At 36.5% G+C, this 20058-nt stretch overlaps 1 protein-coding gene across 1 annotated transcript in view; it reads right to left on the bottom strand.

Annotated features, from left to right (window-relative positions):
- VPS41 (VPS41 subunit of HOPS complex) overlaps nucleotides 1-20058 on the bottom strand; it is a 106340-nt gene that overhangs the window by 33511 nt on the left and 52771 nt on the right. The window contains exons 8-12 of the mRNA XM_079301917.1: nucleotides 15057-15176; nucleotides 11463-11609; nucleotides 10186-10252; nucleotides 3543-3640; nucleotides 1059-1188 (exon numbers count right to left, since the gene is read on the bottom strand). Of these exons, the coding sequence (XP_079158043.1) occupies nucleotides 1059-1188; nucleotides 3543-3640; nucleotides 10186-10252; nucleotides 11463-11609; nucleotides 15057-15176 (562 nt within the window). The remainder of the gene's footprint in view (nucleotides 1-1058; nucleotides 1189-3542; nucleotides 3641-10185; nucleotides 10253-11462; nucleotides 11610-15056; nucleotides 15177-20058) is intronic.

Below are 20058 nucleotides of genomic sequence, written 5' to 3'. Positions count from 1 at the left end.
TGACAAGCAATTCGCAAAGTTATTCTTGTTTTAAAGCCATACAAAACATTTAGATTTTTTGGGTTAACCAGAATATTCATAAAGCATAAAAGTACAGCTGTGGACATTCCAAATGCTTTGGAAGATGTATAAAGAAACCCCAATCCTACTGATAGCAACATTGATGTTTCTGAGGTCAGGAGGAGATATACTATATTTCTAGTGGCTTAAGGGCACAGATGCACTCAAAGAGGTTTGCCAAGCCTATGATTTGAAGCACGTTGCCAGAGGAGATACTTAAAATTCAGATTTGTGGATTTTAAAAGCCAGAAGAAATGCTTCTGTGCAACACATGCTGCATAATCTTGACCAAGGAATTCTCCATCAGCTTTGCCATGCATTTTTCTGAGCTACAAAATATAGATGAGAAAACGATCCCATCTTTAAAAGACAGCATTTAATGTGCCAGGCCTTCTATGTCCCTTCGTGTCACATAATTAAACCTATCTTCTAGGTGGAACTTGCCAAAATCCAGTTCCTATTCATTCCATTTTACCATTTGAGGTCTGTAATATAACTGGCAGCTTTGTCAGTACAGGGAAGCTAAGTATCAGTGTGCCCCTTCTAAGTTGACCCATGTACATATTAGTGTTGAAATTATACTTATTCAATCCTTCCCTCTAAAGCAGCTTTTCCAGACATTGTGCCGCTCATTTCATTATTCCTGAAGCCCTTTGTGTAAAAAGAGCTCCTATAGATCACATGTTGAATAAATCTCCATCAAAGATATTGCCTTCCATTAGACTGGACATTACACAAGATATATACTTCTGCCTTCTCCAGTATGTCTGACCTAACTGATGGCATTAAAAATTATGATGTTTAAATACACACATTTGTTTTCTTTCATGTGACTGGCTCTTGTGGATTTCCCCTCTATACTTCAGTGTCATAAGCAGTTACAGGTATTCAAAGAGATGACAAAAATTGACATAAAAATGAAAAAGAAAGCTAATTACACCCAAATCTTTTTAAAGCAAGATATGAAAATAAAACAGAACAATATTGAGAACTCCTACCTAAATGATAATCACGACATTCATTTTCCTGAAATCCTCGTACTGTTAGTGCATCAGAAGAGATCTCCTCACAGGACTCAGGCAGGGGCTGTACAATGTCGAGTCTAGGCCTTGCACAACATTCCACTTCCTAGAAAAATGACATTTTAACCGTTTCCTTAGCACATGATTTACCTTAGCAATACCAACTGGTGGATATCTACAAACAAGGCTGAAAGTCTACAGCTGCAAACATCATAAATATCCAGTACTTTCACAGGGTACTCAGCTGCAAATCACACAAGTTGCAAAACTGTGCTCCACAGAGTAATTGCATCTGGAACTCAAAGAAAAGTAACTCCACGTACTCCAAGTTACTCTTTGATTACATCCCTTGAAGAGATGAGTCTAGAGGAGGAGATATAGACAAGACATATCCTTCTCCTGAGTTTGCTCATTAATTTTCTGCTCTTGGTCACAGAAGTTTTCAGGGCAATCACAGATGACTATCAATTGCTTCATTCAACTAGCAACAGAACAATTTAGAACCCATACCCAGCTGGGCTCATGCCCTGAAGGGAACTCTATGAATCAATGATATTCTGATATTAAAATGAATTTGTTTTTCAGTTTTTGGTTTTTTTTTTAAGCTGGTGCTTGATTTTAAGCAGCAGGGAAGAATTCATCTGAGAATAATAGAAAAACTTTGCTGTTTCTGATGAACTTAGAGTAAAATGAACTTTCAAGTACAATGCAGGTGGTCATGGGAAGATGACATAATGGATTTTCACCTTCTGTCCAAATGAAACTGCAGTCTTCAACTAGCTGCATTTTTAATTAAGTCAAGGTCCAAGACAATCCTGTATTTTCTACTTCAGGCTGTGAATTATAGTAAAATACAGAATAAAAGAGCAAGGACATACAGAAAGTGGATTTAAACAGCTCTAGCCTAGCCATTTTGAAGTAGCACCACTTGAGTTTTTTCTTAATGTAACTGTGCCATGAAAAAATAAAAAACCCAAACCAAAAAAACTTTCAAAGCAAGTTCAATTGTGATTAATTTGTAATAAGTAAGAAGCTGTCATTTGCAAGCTGTGAAATCAAGTGTAGGAAGACCAGTGTTCCCTGCAACTAAGGGATGTTTGTAGTGAGCAGCAATTCTGCCGCAAGATCAGTCAGTTTGGGCTCCACAATAACAAGACAAGTGGGCCAAGACACTAACAAAGGAGTTTGCATCATAACAGGACATAGATGCACCATCAGCTACACAGAGAACTGGGAAGCAAATGAAGTCCAGCACTTGAAGTTTGCTTAAAAGGCTAATTAAAAGCAAATATATGAAAAAAACTTCTTCCTATGTTCAATTATATCACCTGAAATTCCCTTTCCATCTTTCTTTCCTAAAGCAATTAAAATGACTTTGGCAGTCACTACCTCATTTACACTAGCTCCTTTCCTGTACTACTTTTCATTAGCAGTGGCATCCCAATTTCCTTGCTCCCTAGCATTTCAACTCACCTTTTCCTCCCTCTTCCTTATTCCATTTGTCTGCTTTCCTGTCTTTCACTGACTCTCCCACACTGGAGGACTACTGTGCTGACTCTTTTGGCAAACACTGCTGTGACATTATTCTTCTCCTTCATATAAATAAAGAAATAATAATCTGACCTCCTGACGTAGAACTAGAAGCTAGCCCCACTGATTTCAGAAGGCTCGAGCATCTGTTTGAACCTACAGCATTTCATTGCCTAGCAACTTGTGCACCCAGTTTCTTAAGGTTACTATGGTGATGGTTGTCTAAGGCAGACATGCTTATCAAAGAGATGATCAAGAGCATCTGCCCTTCTCACACCGCAGCTTCAAGGATTTCCTCCACTGCCTTGCCTTTTATTTGGCAATATGAAATCAATGCTGGAGACAGCCACGGCATCTGTCCACACACAGGAAAAATGGCTGACATGAATTCTAATTTCTACCTATCCACACATGGCTCTGGGTGTACACAACTAAAGATCTTAGAGGAAACAGAGACAGTGACGCCACTCGCTCACAATCATTCATTCTGCCCCACAGTGACTCTTATTGCTTGAGTTGATCAACTTCACTGCTCACATTTCTTCTGAGATGCAGTGTCAGCAAGCTCCTCTTATGGCTGAACAAGATTATTTATTTCTTCTGGAGCAGAAGAAAAAGAGAAAAGAAGGGAAAAAGGTGGGGGTTGGGGAAGAAAGGAAGAAAAAAGGAGCAAGAAGGGCTAGCTAGAGACCTTCTCTGTGCTCTGCACAAAACAAAGGAACCCAAACATGATTTCTGAAAGGTAAGCACATTAGTCTTCAACATCACCTCCACTGACCTTGTTTTATGGATCAGAGACATTTCAAGCACTGCTCACTACCAGAAGCCTACAATTTTTTTCTCAGATAATCACATTTATATGACTAGTTTAAGACACAACTCACAGGCCAAATTAATTTTGTGAGGAAACTCTGATAGGAAAAAACCTACCGTTTTTTCAGAGATCTCCTTTACATATGAAAGTATAACAAGCTGGTCACAGAGAGGTGCAAGTCCACTGATGTAGAATTCGGTGTCAAATTGGAAAACTGAAATGCAGGAAAGTAAGAGACTTAAAAACATGAATGTGTATGAACTACTACCTAAGAAAAACTCACTGATTTTCAGAGACAATCAACAACATAAAGTATCACTTCAGAGAACTGAAGACTCAACACATATAAAAAACTCGGAGATTTCCCAGTTGGATCAGATGAAATTCTACATTTAACAGATTAAATAACATTAAAGCTTGCAAAAAGAAATGCTTGTGCTCCAGGATATGCTAGAGATTAAACATTTTAAATGAAGGTGCAGTCTGATTTTCAGTAATTGCATTGAAAAAGGAAGAAAACAAAAATCAAACTCAATGAAATGGGTAATATGTAGTACAACTTCATTGGTTTGCATATTCACAGCAAGTTCACATGGCCATAAGAGAATCACATCTGTTACATCTATTGGTAAATAGGAAATTAGAAAGATCATTATTTACTTATCATCATTTTAAGCATCACAGAATAATTTACAGATACACTCATTACAAAGAAAACACAGTTCACAGTATCTTTCCTTGTTAATATAACTGAAAACATAATTTTCTAAAATTGAACTTGAAATTGAGATAGTTACATGAGACTTATTTCAAGAAAGAGAAAGAAAAACAGAGTGCTGAACTGTATTTACAAAAAAGGCTTACTAAATGAGACCTCTACCTCAGAAATTTATTTTTATTATGCTAGATTTGCCCCTTTTTTGTGAGGTCCTCTCTCATGGGGACAAAAAGAAGAATCATCCAAGTGTTTACATTAGCAAACCTTGTAATTATAAACTTTTAAAAAAGCACCAGATACTTCATTATTTTCTCCTGAAACATGGTTTTATGAGAATCTAAGCATAAGTAGAAACAATAAGTTTCCTTCCTTACTTTTTAGTATATTACACTACTAAAAGATATATATATTTTACTAAAAGTTACTGATTATTTTTGCAACAGAAAATAAAGATTAATGACATTAAAAATAAAGCTAAATTTTTATTAGCTAAGACAATAAGAAAGAACAGGAGAAATAATTGTCCTCTCACAAAATGAGAAAAAATACAATGAAACGGTATATATTTAACACCTGTCTATCAATGAATAAACAAGCACTGCTTTTCTTCTAATGACTGCTGACACTTTGGCATCACTGAAGGACCACACTACAGCACAAGGCTAGAGCACTCAATCCATTCACAGAAAAGAGGTTCACATCTGTAACCATGTGCATAATTTTTTTGTTTTAGCCTACGAGACTGATGAGATTACTTTGACTGTGTCCCATGTTGCTCTCAGTGATGATTTTAAACAAACCAGTACAAAAACAACTACATACCTTATTGCCAGTTTACAATTTAATAATCTGGCATTTTACAATAATATAGAAGGCAGGATGAAAAACATGGAAAAGAAAAAATAAAGTAAAATCCATAATACTGTGAAAAAAACTTTAAATTCAGCTTTATAAAAGAGCGAAGAGAAGGCTCTCAAAAACATATAAAATACTGTGGTTTGTATTTGAAGAGGAAAACAGTATGGTGAATTATCATTTATAATGGTTACAGAGACAGCTTTAAAATCCATGTGTGTTTTCTTTGACATATACTAGAACTTTAGTCCCTTTGCCAGTGAAAATCTTTGTAATGCCCAATGTAATGGTGTATTTAAGATCAAGCAGAAGTATTGATCTGCGAAACAAAAATAAACAAACAAAAATCACCACTTAGAGTTTTGCTTTTAAATAGAGTTTAGTTTCCTTGGTTTCACTATCAGCTTTCTCTGAGCTCATCTTTCTCAAGAGGCGTTGTTGAAACACAATGGTCTAGCTCTGCTGCTACAGCCTTGAACAAAGAATAACTGGCATAGACAGTGCTTCTTGACCTGATAAAAACCTTTGATGCTGCTAATCAAAAAAGTCTTACTGAAAAAAGAAAATGGAAGTTATAGCTGCACAGAACAATAATAGGTTAAACTGACTTACTCTCTGGACACTGTGTAGTGATCAAGGAGGAAAAGAAATACAACATAAAGACAATGCAGAAATGTTGTTAATTTGAAAAGGATTCAAAATAATTAAAACAAATGTAGTATTGAAGCAAATGGAAATGACTGAGATATGGCTATGTGTCATAGATGTTTATGCCTGTCATAGGAGAAGATAGAGGATAGGCTGACAGTGGATCGACTCCATGTTCGGCATCTATGTGCAGATGTCAAACAAATTACTAGGAAGCAAAATGAAGAAACATGTAAATCTTTTCTGTTGCCCTTTAAATGAAGTGTATGAAATAAATCAAAATGCAGAAATGAAACAATATATGATACATTATTTACCTAAACTGTATAAAACCACCTTCTCTGGGATTTAAAGAACCACACGTACATGACACACTGAAACTAAAAGGAGTCTATTTTGTTTAGACAAACCTCTAAAAGCAGCTCCTGCTTTATCACAGCAGATTTTAAAGAGTAAAATGTTGGTTATAGTCAGAGGTTTTTACCTCTGATTTCACCTAAAAGCACTGGTGGTGGAGATACCATCTTGAGAACATTCAAGGATATGCTGCACTGTGACCTATAAAAATGAATACAAATTTTGCAGATGTTTTTAGTGTGCTAGGTAATTTACGCAAACCAAAACAGAATACAAAATGGCTTTGATTAGCTACTATCATGTGCATGGAGCTGCACTTGATGTAAAATATAACCTTTTTTTTTTCCCCATCAGTATGTGAATTCAGTTCCGACTAGTGGACAAGAAAAGGCTCCAGATAAGTATCACTTAAGCTTCAAAGCTCATGTCCTGAAAAACTCTTTTTTTCCATTGAACTGAGAAAACTTCATTAACCAACAGAGGAAATATTCAGTCTTGAAGAACTTCGGGGCTTAGAAATTCTGAGATTTGAAGACAAAGAAGTCAAAACCTTGAAGAATTTTGACTCACTTTATGAAGAATATTATGAACAATAGGTCTGGCTTGTGGCAAAACAAATGAACAAAAGTCTAAATAGAATCAACTATATAACTAAGTTTGGGGTTTTTTTTTGTTTGTTTGTTGTTTTTTTTTTTTTTTGATTCCCAGAGTATAGTAGATTTGCTTCAATTAAATGTTTGCATAAATCACTTTATGAAGAAAATTTCCTGATCATCACATTCATCAACTAAGTCTTACATTCCATCAATATAAAGAGAAATATGTTGGTACGTTAAATTCCATTAATCTCACTTTACAAACTAAGAAAATAAATATTTCCTTATATTCAGACTGAAATGTGCAAACTCAATGCATGATGCTAACTTGCCATGCAGATGTGAAGCTACTCCCTTGTAAAACATACGGATGTGTTGTAACAAGCATAGCCTAGAAACATGCAATTTTTAAACCAGAAATCTGCTTTGTAGGAAATTTGGAAGAATGCAAAGGGAGACAAGTACTCAAGAGACATTGCTGCCTGGTTGGTACCCGGAATTCAACTGAGATTCCTCATATCAAATCTAGACAAAAGGAATAGAAATTCTCTAATCAACTTGAAGTTTTTTACATACTTCTGGCACTTATCTCTAATTTCTGCTATCATTAACAACCGAGTAACTGAGGCAAAGTACATACTACTAATGTACTTCATAGAAGTACATAAAATCCTGACAAGGCCAAGGAAGACTACATTACCTACTTTCTTTTGAAAAGGCACTACACTAACTCAAAAGTCTAATTAGTTATTTAGCAACCAGCCTTTCTCATGAGCTGAAGTTGAGGAAGGGTTCCCTGTTCAGACCAGAAGCTGTGCAGCATTACAGCTTTTGTACATGCTTCAGGAGTGAGCACAGAGGTCAAACACTCTTTAAGAAGGATCACAATAGCATTTAGTCCACGTTAAGCCTGTAATTCAATACCAATACTTTCTAATCAATACACTACTTCACAGCAGTAGCTGACAGAGCTAAACTGATAGGATCTGCTCAGCTAACATACGTTTAAACCTAAATAGAAACACTCACTTGGAATTTATCTTTGACACTGAATGAAGACTCACAGAGGTAATGAACTGTAGCAAAAACAATAGCAAGATTACTGAAGAAAAGCACCACTAATACACTGAAAGATGTAAATAAAATTAGCAATGCCACATGGATCTCAGTGCATGAGACCTGTATAATTAATCTATTTTCTCTTACCGGTAATTACACCATTATCTTCTTTAAGATTAAACAGCTAGAACAGTTTAGTGGTGTAACTTTTGCACATTATGGGGTTTAGCATCACAGCAGATACTGTAATTATTTCCCACCTTAGAATAAGTGTAGCTAATTCTTAAGACAGAAACAGAAGACCAGGTACTTTGTTAAATAGGATCCTATGCACCTAACCTGTAATGCAGGAAAAACTGTTTCCTTACTCACTGGGCTGCAAAGTACTGAAGAAACATTAACTAATACCATCACAGTTATCTAGGATACCACCATGGAACTTAGTGGCCCTCAGAATGGCTCTAAAACAGCATAAACCTGAAAAGTGGTGACACATGACAAAATGTGACACATGACACTATTTTATCATAGACTCCATATCTATTACCCTGATGACCAAAGAAGAAACTATGAAGTTTCCTGTTCCACTTCTGCTTTTCTTTCCAGGTGAAAAATTGTAAAAGGAGGGAGAAAAAAATTAAAAAACACCACACCACTAAACATGACAAAAGTAACACTGTTTTAAGGGTTTCATTTTTTGTAAGTCTGTTGACAAGATCTTATGAGTCAAAATAGCTGAAGGATACTCAGTTGTCCTTGCATTGAAGGATGATATTCTTGCCTTGTATAAATTTTTTACTTTAAGCAAGTATATCAACTTATGCATCCACTTTGGATATTAGTGACCATGCAAAAAAATTATACTGGTTGCAGGTCTGATATAAAATCAGCTATGCCTTTGAAAAGTGATGTTGAAATAAAATTGAAATAGATATTATGGTATGACATACTGCAGCCAAGAAGACCTTCTATGGGAATGTATGAAAGACTATTAATTTATACAGAGACTTGAACAAACAATGTCTCTCTCTTTTCCTTCCCAATCCTCCCAAGTTCTAGAGTACTGTGGACAGCATTCGGCTAAGCAATTTCAGTGCTTTAACCTGAAATAAGAAAATAAAATCTCAAGCACATCATTAACAAGTTAACTGAGAAAAAATACCACTCCTCTAGAATACAGAGAAAATCACAAGCCAGAAATTTTAAGATGAAGAAATTACTTCCATGAAAATCTTTATCCTTCATGTCTGTACCTAAGTAGCCCAATGACAGCTTTTTATGTTTTTTTAACCAAGTTCCAATAGACAGTCACCTAAGACTAGCACCATCCATATAAATGCATTAAAAATAGAAGTTACCTCTGTTCAATTGTCAATATGTGATCAAACCCATTTAGTTTTTTTTTTAAACCTACTTGCTGGTACAGAAAATATTATACACAAGATCTGAGGCTAAAACTCATGACAAAACTTTTTCTTAATAAAATTACTGTGAATATCCTAGAATCCTGCAGGTGTGAGTTTGTTTGGACTATGTAATCCTGAACAACAAATAGCTTTCAGGTCTCAGTTGATTTTCACGCAGACCACCAATGTCTCAGTATTCAGATTCCCTGCAGAGTTTAACAAGTTTGGCTGATTTTCAGGAGCTATTTTAGAACAGTCCTTTCCTGAAATCAGAAAACAGAGCATACATACACTTATGCCATGCACCATTCCAATCTGACATCCAGGACCTTGATTGAGCACCCTATTTACAATCTCAAGTTACTAGAGTCAAGGGAGCTTACAAACCCTTGCCCACTCTGGTCTGCAGAGTCAGAGGGCCTGTTTATCATCTTCCCAGCACTATCTGTTCCTAGATACTTCCTTTCCCAGCAAATACTTCTAGGAATAGTTGTGACTTTTTGTTTACATCCCTGTTTCCCTTCCAAATTCTGTTTGAATTCAACTTTACTTAATACATACATTTTGTCAAGAAATTTTCCAATAATTAGCAATAATAAAAATGTATTCACATCAGATTAGGTAGAAAAACAAGAAAACAAACGAAAATATAAAATTCAGAAGCCAAGAAAGGAAACAAAAATAAATTAAAATCAATTTCCTAGCACTACACCAGAGATTTTAAGGGAGAAAAAGGAGAAAATGTTATGAGTAGTGTAGTCAAACAACATATAATCAAATAAAGCAGTATCTATTTTCTCTTTACTACTACACTGACCATCAATCATTTAACCAAGATGAAAATTCAAGTTCTCTAAAGAAATCTATACAAAGGGAAAGTTACAGCATCCACTGTTAACACAGGTATCTCTGATTTTACATGATCACAGAACTTAAGGCTCTGTATGAAAATACCTCACACCCACGTAAGAGAGCCATTATAACAACCTCAGCAACTAACAATGAGGAGACATTTATGTTACAACCACATGTTGCCTCCAAAGTGTACCAGTTTCATTGCAGCTAGAATGTAAAAGACCTTTGAAGCTTTTTGGAAAGGAGTGAGTTCACACAACCTTACCTATTTCCACGTAGCGGTTTGGCAGGTCACGCATTTCACTGGCGTGCCGTTCTTTTACTGAGCAAATCTAGGAAACAAGAGATTTCAATTGTTACAGGGGAACTGCAATAGCTAAAACAATACTAACTTGGCTCAATAAGAAAAGGAATTTCTGGGAATTATCTGACATGGATTTCTTTATTTTGAAAAACACAAGCTGTGAACACAGTAATAATGCATCTGTAAAGAAAACCACAGAGAAAAGTTGTAGCTGTAGTTCACAGCTTTATAAATATGCTGGGAGAGAAGAGGACCATGTAAGAGAAATGTGAAAATGCGTGCCCACTATGGTTTCTACATAGAAGCACTTATATATGCGTTTGGTTTTGCTGTCTTCTCACACTTTGTGTCTCATTACCTTTCAAGGAACCCGATTCTTATTCATTAAGTTTGCTATTGCTTCTCCCAGTTACAGGAGAGGAGTACATACATACAAAGAAATGCAAATAACCAAATGTTGGGAAGCACACGCACATAGAAGGGGGAAGACAGATGCCAAACTTAGGACAAACCTCCTCATTTATAAAACTCTAAGCATAACGCTCCAAAAGCTTTTTACATGTCACCTACCTCACTTTACCCTCCCTTTCCATCTATTCCTATCAGTCCCTTTTAATTTCCCACTGTGCAGTGATGCAGCAGTCTGTTATTAGAAAACAGCTAACAGGCTTGTAACAAACTCATGTCAGGTGCTGGTCTGAGCAAATTATAATCAGTCTGCACCAAACAAGTCTGAAGTGCCAGTTTCCTGTTGAAAGATAACAAAACCTAAGCAGTCTGCCCTTCCACCCACCCATTTTTTTCCCCATGGCTGACTAAATCATGTGGCTGTTTTAGCAGCTGCAACCTCCTCAGCCCCCAAAATGATCCTCTCCAAAAATACCTCATGGTAAGTTGTTCTTCCTTAATGTTAATCGAAAGAAATTAATTCAACAGCACAATTCAACAGCACACTAAAAGCTTTCCAAAGACGAAATCTCTCCAAGGCACAGAGGAGGGAAATGTCCCTGAGGATTACATTCACTGCATGCTCTCACACAGAGATCTGTCTGACCACTGGGTGCCTATCACTCCTCCTCCTCCTGAGGGTCAGTCCAATGACATTTCTAAGGCAGCAAGAGTTCTGAACACTGGTCAAACCAAATTCCATTTTTTTCGATTGTCTTTACTTTTCAGAAACAATCCTCTGTTTGTCTGTGATAACAGCAAGCATTTATTACAAAGACAGGTAATTGCACCTTTACTGAATTTCCCCAGCCAATAATCAGCGTTAAATTATCCTTCCAGCAAAGGCTGCAGGGATACATATCGGGACGAAGGCTTATGTCATCTCGAGGCACATTGGTAATTCTTTGCTTGGAGATCATGTCAAGTATCTTCACGCCCTGGAAGTTGAAAAACAAGAGAACTTTATTCAGTATGACAAACTCCTACTCACCATTTTGTATGCTAAGGCATACATTTCAGAGCAGGGCTGAGTATGCCAACAGAAAACTGTTGATATAAAAACCCATCTAGCCCAGGAGGTGACAAAAGGAGTAAAGGGATCAGAGTAATCTAGATGTTTTAAATTCACATGCCAAATAATAATAAGTGAATGAGTGACAGACTAGCAATTCCACTCATGAACCAGTTTGGCTTATTGGGCTGGTACTGCTCCTGGAGAAATAAATAGAATCACAGCTTTTTCATAACAGCCCCTGCAGAGACACAGAAATTTCCACCTTGGAAAAAGAAAAGCACAAGCTCATTAAGATAAAGGAATGAAATCTCAAGATATGCATTTCAACTCAGATTAAAACAGAAAAGTAAGCATACTTAAACCATGCTTGGTTTAGTAAGCTGTGATTTTTTTTTTTTTACTCTCTCCTCAGTAACTCTCCTAAACTAATAGAACAAGAAGTTAAAAACCAAGAAGATTAAAGTCATTCAAGAGAGAGAGGAAAAAAAAGGAACCAATAATTAGATTTTTCTGTGTCATTTAGACATGGTAAGTTATAACCTTTCCAATAGCAAAATGGAGATTAATTTCATGTTAAGTAATGACTAGTTTTTGCTAATTTAAAACAAAATCTCTAAAATAAAATATTTTAGTAGGGACTTCTTTCCTGCTCACAGAGCTTAGAGAGTGAGTCTTCAAATCACAGAAAAGAGGATGCAAAAGACCTTGAAAGGTCAGCATCCATGATGGCATGCCATGTTAGGATTTTCCTAGTGGCAAAACTGATTTAAAAGATTCCCCTACCCATTTCTGTACCCCACATTGTGAGTTTCTATGTCTCCAGCTGTACAAATACACAGATACAGCTGTTTAAAAGTCATGGGAGGAGTCAGAGCCACGTTTTGCCTTTTTTAAAAATCAGGAGGAAAAGTAAGTGGTAGGAGGGTTGGTGATGGGATTTTTTTTGAGTGATCTTTGTCACTGAACAACTGGGAGCACAGAACACACTTCTACTGGCATCTCATCAGCTAGCAGACATTAAGGTTTCAAAAACAAACAAACAAACAAACAAACAAACAAATAAACAGCAACTTACATAGCATCTGTAATGTACAGAGCCCAGATCTCTAGGTAACATAAACAGGGATCTTATCATTTGTGTTTTCTAAGATCATCTGATAACATTTTTAATCTTGCTTGAGTTGCATTTTAATAAAGTTGCTTTTTACAAATCTTACTACTTTATCTCCAAGGATGATTTTCAGTGACCCATTATCACACCTTCTGCTTTTCTACATGGCAGCAAATCTTACATGGGATAGACCAGCTCCTGTTTAAAGTGGTTTTTAAACTACCAGAGTAGGATCATCTTTGGTTATAACTGCTGAGAGACAGCTGTTTAATGTATTAACTTTTACATAAGAGTAAGTTATTTGGAGTTATAATATCCTGTGATATAGTATGCTGTTTGCTTAGGTTTACTTAGCATGAGTAGCTGGACTTTTTGATGTCTTAAGCTGTAAGTTGTGAACTTACACCTAGATATGCTTCTGGCTGGTAATTAATTATTAATTAATTTTCTCTTTAGTAGCTGGTACAGTGCTGAGTTATGGATTTTCTGTAAGAATAATGTTGGTGACTCACTGATGTTTCAGTTGTTGCCATGTAATTTCCCATGCTCTGCCCATGAACAGGAGCATGAGAAGAGAGCAAGGAGTCAAAAGGGGCCCCTCTTGGTTCCTTGGAGCTGCCCACTGTAAAAGGACTCCAGTCCCTGAAGTCTGGGGTGGTGAGTATGTGACCCCTTGAATGGTGTGAGAATGCTGGAACAGTGGCTTCTCCTCTAACAGGTATGCCATTTGCATCATGAACTGAAAGGGCTGCCACAATCAACTTCCTGCCATGGAGGAGCTAAAACCTGTCCAAATGGGAGTCCAGCAGCCAAATGCCTCTAAAGATTTGTCCCTCAGATGTCTCAGTTTGTAAAACTTGCACTATTAGCCATGGAGGAAGGAGAAGAGGGCATAGCAGCAAATATGGGGTACCTATGCATCTGAAAAGCAGAATTAGACCTTGCCTAAATAAGAAACCTAGGTAGACATGCACACACAGTAAGAAGTAAGGCTATAAACATTTTCTCTGATTTGGAGAAAAAAAGTGTAATGCAAAACCTTGATAGAAGATGGAGTTTAAAAAGTTAAAGGGGAATGGAAAGGGCAATAACCAAATATATTAATCTTTAGGAGAGCAAGCGTCACTTCACTTTTCTTTGAAAGATAGGCCCTGACCATGGCTTTTTGTCTCTGACAGATGGCTCTCAATGTTTTATTAGTATTCTGTGTTCTGATGTGGCACATCATCTCTAGTGATAGCTCTTATCCTATCCATCCCAGCAGATACCTAGAATATGTATTTTAATTGCATGGATCTGAAAAGAACAGAACCTTCAAAAAACCTATTATGTCAATCAAGCCCTCAATGAAGCTTCCATTCTAATAGAGTTATTAAAGGGAAGTAAATAAACAAAGGTCCACCTCTAAGAATTTCATATCAAACTAGTTTTGAAAGATAAAAAAGAACAATGGTTTTAAAACATTTTAACAAATGCCTCCCTTTAAGATGGAAAAACAATATAAGAAGAAAATGCTAATGTTTCAGAAGTACTTTCACCACATTTTAAAAAACACTTAGGATTTTAGATATGACACACACTTAAAAACATATCCCTCACTGCTGAGCTTCAAAACAGAGCTTGACCCATCAGTTAGATATACAGTGAAAGTTGAAACACAACACTCAGAAGTATGAATGCAATGGTTTCCTCCAAAATTACACTTAGAACAAAAGTGGCTTATTTTCTCCTGAGTTTAACTTTTTCTAGCAGCCTAACTAAATGAGAAATTATGACTGCATTTTTTTATAATCTGCAACATTGCAAGTGCGTATGACAATGTCATTTCAGTAAAAATTACAAAACCCAGACAGTTTACTTTCTTTCATGGGGTAGAGGAGAGTGGAGATGTTCTGTTATTTATATAGAGAAGAGTTACACTGGCACTTCTTCCCCCATTTGCTTCAATAAATTGCACTAATCAAAATTCTAATTAATAATAGTGTAGATTAGTGACCAGTACAGTGGCATGTAGAGATATTTTCCTAATTTCTTCAGAAGTGGCAATCATGTTGGAGACCCTGACTATCTTAGCAGAAAACAATTGAAGAAATTTCTACAAAGAAATTACATAAACCACTATCCTTCAATGCCTTTTATACCCAATTCAAATGCACAGTTTTTCAACTGAATATTCTGGCAATTAGCATGGAAAAATTCCAATAATCAGTGCAAAACAGAGATATTTTTGTTCATGTAATGGAGGTGAAAAATACTTACCATATTATTAGCCCAAGCAATTAAGTGTCCTCTCCATTTTACATTTCTTATATTTCCTTCCCCTTCATGTAAAACTGAAGGCTTCCATCTATTCATCCAGCCTCTTTCATACAACAGCAACTATAAAGAAGTGCAACAATAAATATTTCTGTGACACAGTACTGTATGCAGACATGGAAATTATTTTTTCTTAATTATCCCTTACTCTTTTTGGATTTTAAGTGCAATGAAAAATACACACCTATCAGAAAACAAAAGCAAATACAATCAATATGCATTGAGCATCTTGTATATTACAGAATTAATCTTAAATTTAATAGTATTAATAAGAAGGCCTTTCATTAAGTTTCTCCAAAGAACAGTAAGTATAATTATTTACCTCTTAAACATAAAGAAATTAAAGTATTCCAGAACCTAAGTCTACACCACTAGTGAAAACACTTCAGAAAACTGGTAAAGAAACCAGGCTACCTCACTGATCTTGAGATCCACTGATCTTGTCATAGGTTCCTTCTATCCAAAAAAAACAGGCAGTCAAAGAAAATTAAAAGATCCCCAAGCTTGTGACCTTCTGGTTGGCTCTACGTGGAACTACATAACCTTCCACAGGGGTCTAGAGATGCTGTGTTTTAGTCCCACATGTGCAAACTGCACTGTACCACTGCTGATGTAAAACTTGTGTGATTGGTAATCTCATGTTTTGCAACTAAAGAAGGTATTTTAGAATATCTAAATGCATAAAAGATGCTATTAGATGCTTTTCAGCAGCAAAGAAAAACCCAATACATGCAGAAAGTCTGCACAGAAAGAGAGGTTGGTTGGAACATGGTGCTAATAATGCCAAGGTTGCAGGTTGGATTCATTTATGAGACATCCACTTAGGAGTTGACTTGATGATTCTTTGCGTCCCTTCCAAATCAGAATATTCTGATGCTGTATCATTGCAATGATGGATTCAATGACACAAGAAGACACTGTGCTCACATGGCAACAACCAACTTTTACTGAGTGCTGCTCCCCTCACATAGTTTTGAAAGCCTGCAGGGTCAGTCCTGATTGCCTGAATTAGTTGCCACCTGGCTAACTGGCCAAGAGCTGCCCATGTCCCCAGCAGCTGAGACCTGCTCCCCAAGGGCCCAGACTGGTTGAGTTGCATAATTAAGATAGTTATATATTTACTTATATTTCAGCTATAAAATTATAATTAGGATTATTTATAACTGTGAAGCCCCCAGGCCAGCTGTTAGCCACCACACTGTATGTCTCATTAAGTTACTCAGTGGGATTACAGGGAATCACTCTGACAGATGCAAAGTGCAGCACTTGGAGGGATACCTAAGTAAAAAGCTGAAGCATCCACAGAGATCATAGTCTAAGGTACCACTCCTGCACAACCTGAACCCAAGCTCACACCTCACACTGGAAGGTGTGAAATAGCTGCCTGCAAGGATTTCTACTATGCTAAAACTCAAATGGAATATTCTTCTTGCTAATATTTCCTATCTAAGATCCAGCTGTATGCACTCTTTGATATATGGTTTCCCACCATTTGCATTTGGATAAATACATCAAGAGTTAAAACACTAGTTGTTTAAAATAAGCAAAATATGAGATTTTAACCATAATTATCAGACTGTCTCTCTCCTCTAAAGCCACCAGATGGCACCAGAAGACAAGTATTTTCTCTAAAGCAAGCACCAGGTAGTGTAGTCAATTATTTAGAAATTTTTGTGTGAGTTGCACTGCAGACATCAAACTTTTCATTCAAGTAATGTGATCTTGTGTCCTTTACATAGGTCACATGAAGGCCCAACTTTTAGACAGTATAATTTTTTTTTCCGCATATGAAAAGGCTACTGAGTAACTCTCACAGAACATGTTATCTTACAGATACCAGAGCAAGCCACTGAAAGCAGTGTAACATCTATGCCCCTAAATCAGTGCTACATGGAGGGATTTCCATTAGAAGACTGGTAGGGAGATTTCAAGCACAGGAGCAGCCCTCAGTCCAAATGAATGATCTCCACTCAGATGCTAAAGATGTAAAAACTAAGTGCTATGCTGATCCAGTCTTGAAAATTAGTTTTTTCCTAGTTTACTAACACCTAAGGAGAAGCTGGGCAGAAGAAGAACTGCTGCTTGGATGTTTCTTTCAATACCATCCAATAAAGACAGTAGCAAATACTGGACAAAGCTCCAAAAACTGATGTGGATGATGTGAAAGGTTAAACCTAGCTGATGTCAATTATATTAACTGTACTTGGAATCTTTTCTGCTTATGACTGAATCATGATTTAAATTAATTTATTATATTCAAGATCCAGAGCAAACTTGGTATGACACTTTGCATCTTTTTTGTTATTCATGGTTTGTGAACATCATGCTTTTCTGTGACTCTGAGTAACAAACTGCAAGGAAAAGTAAGTGATCTGAGAAAGAACTCAGAAGATAGCAGAGAAGTTAATTTGGAAAACCCTGCCTCTATCTATGCTCAACCCTACGAACACACACATTCAGAACAAGGCAGTAGAAGACAACAGGCTGGTATCACCCACAATAAGGATGGAAATCTGAATCACTGAAACACCCCATCATTCCCCAATTCAGATCAGCAGTTGAAATAGGTCCAACACTGAGGTTAAAGGCCACTCCACACTGTGGCTTCAAAAAATTATATAAAATCTCAAAACATGCTTAACTAAGTTATCTTCAGGGCAATTATCTGTGTGCTATTGATATACATACACATATAAATAAATGTGATTTATTTATTATTTCTTAGAGCAATGACACTTGGAAGTTGAATTTATGAACCCAGAACTTTCCTATGTGTTTTGGAGCTGTTGTCTACTGATGACATCTCTCTCAAAATAAGCAGCCTAATTTCTTTCTTGGTTTTCCTTTCTTTCTCCACATTGAAATGTTTATTATACAAGAAAGTAATTTAAAACCTCAAAAGAAGACTTGGAAGAAGAAATCCACAGTTTCTGGAGGGAGCAGCTCTTCCTACCACCTTCCTCTCTTTTTGGAAGGGGAAAAATATTTTTTGACTTTATTTGCCATAAATCCTATATTATGGTAGTCAGCATTCACAGTACTTATATTTCAACAGCAGCCAAAATCCCACTTTCTTGGCTTCTCCACAACAGAATTTGTTTTCCCCATTTTTCATTTGCTCTCATAAAACTTTCTAGTCCTTTGTTACACACAATACAGTTGTCCTTATAACACTCTTCCAGTGTATCTTGCATGCACTGCAATTTGATAATAATGCTAAAATAAAATAACCTTTAGCTTCAAGGTCCCTACCCACACTGCTTCATAGTACATTGCAATCTTCTGTTAGCTCACTAATTATTTTGTGACTCTTTAACTGCTTATGATTGTCCACCAGATCATTAAGAAAAATGACACACTGAAATATATGAGACAAGAGGATGGAGCAGGACACCTTTTGGTTTTAAAAATAAGTGGATATATTTCTCTTGGATTAGTGAATACATCTCTTCATATCTTTCACTAACAGGAGATTAACCTACACAAAAAAGAGCTCAAAACTGTTTTAGAGTGCATTCACTGAAGAGAACAGATGAGTGCTTGGACTTAATGGAGCCTGCCATGCAATTAGCATTAACACTAATTACATGTAGTCCTGGTCCTAAACTATGTACAGAAATTCCCAATCCTCTAAACAAAAAGGTGAATTATTGCAACATTAGTAGTATCAAAATGGTGAAGTAATTCAATTTAATTTATTTTCTGTACCAATTACTAGCTTCAATATACTGAAAAAAGGATGGATGTTCTCACAGAAATTTCAAAGGAAACACTTTTAATGATGCTCAGCATCACTACTTTTTTTTCAACATAGCACCTTCTGTGTAAAGATTTGAAGAAGTTTTAGTGAAGTGAAGAAAAAAAAGGCTTAAGACTTCAATTTGTAACTGAAGAGCCACTTTTCCATTCCCTACTGCAGAACTGTTGGACTAGTTTTTAATTCACAAAATAAAAAATTAGGAAAAAGGTCCTTGTAATTTCCTAGTCCCGTTCTTTGTCTAAGTGTGGAGATGAGCCTACCTGTGGCATTTGTCCTGTGTTTTGGTGCCTCTGTCACCACTTCCACCTCAGCAAGGCAAGACCACAAAAATCTAAAATGCCATTTCCATGGTTACAAGTGATCACTACAGCTATTTATTGTTTTCAGCATAAAACCAATATTTACAGGCACAGCCAAGATTAACAGCTACCAGAGACTAACACAGAACAGCATGCTGCATGAAGACTTACTGTTTAATAGTTCATCCCTAGGCAAACATAGAGCAACAATAAAAAATTATACTTTGTATTTGAAACAGAGAATGGACTGGATGAGCTCAAACAAGGCAGAGAATAATGTAAGCCTCAAGCTTTCAGCTGAAGATGAGCTTTCAAGATTTCGTCACAAAATGTTGTCTAAGGAGCTGGGGTGTGAACAGAGAGGAGGGCAGCAAGTGCAGTCAAGGGAAATCAAGCAAGGAGGCAGAGGCAGACAGCAGCATCGGGAGGTCTGTGATGGCAACAGAGAGAGATGAAACTGGAGCTACTGCTGTAGCTCATGGATGGAGGAGCTGGAAATTTTGAGATGTTTAATACAAACAAATGCCACAGGACTTTCATTAGGCTTCACTTTTAATAACTCAGCTGCCACATTCCAGCTGTTGCCTATTCACAAAGAGCTACAGAATTAACACCTTGAAAAGAAATCCTGCAGTCTTGCAGGCAGAGAGACACATTTCATACACTTAGATCCTCTTCGCTTACCACCTCAGGCAATGAAAAAGTGTTCCACACAGACATTTGCAAAACACACAACTATAGATTACAAGCATATAATACTATGATCCATTTGCTTTACACAAACCAAATTTATTACAGTACAAGGAGAATTTTTGTTTTAGAGATAAAGAAGAAATGCATATCCAAATACCCATAAAGAAGAAACGTAAGCAAGAAAAAAACCAAG

Source organism: Erithacus rubecula, assembly GCF_903797595.1.
Source record: "Erithacus rubecula genome assembly, chromosome: 3".
In the NCBI taxonomy this organism is placed as follows: domain Eukaryota; kingdom Metazoa; phylum Chordata; class Aves; order Passeriformes; family Muscicapidae; genus Erithacus; species Erithacus rubecula.
The sequence above is the reverse complement of the archived record's forward strand: the minus strand, read 5'-3'. Positions and strand labels throughout refer to the sequence as shown.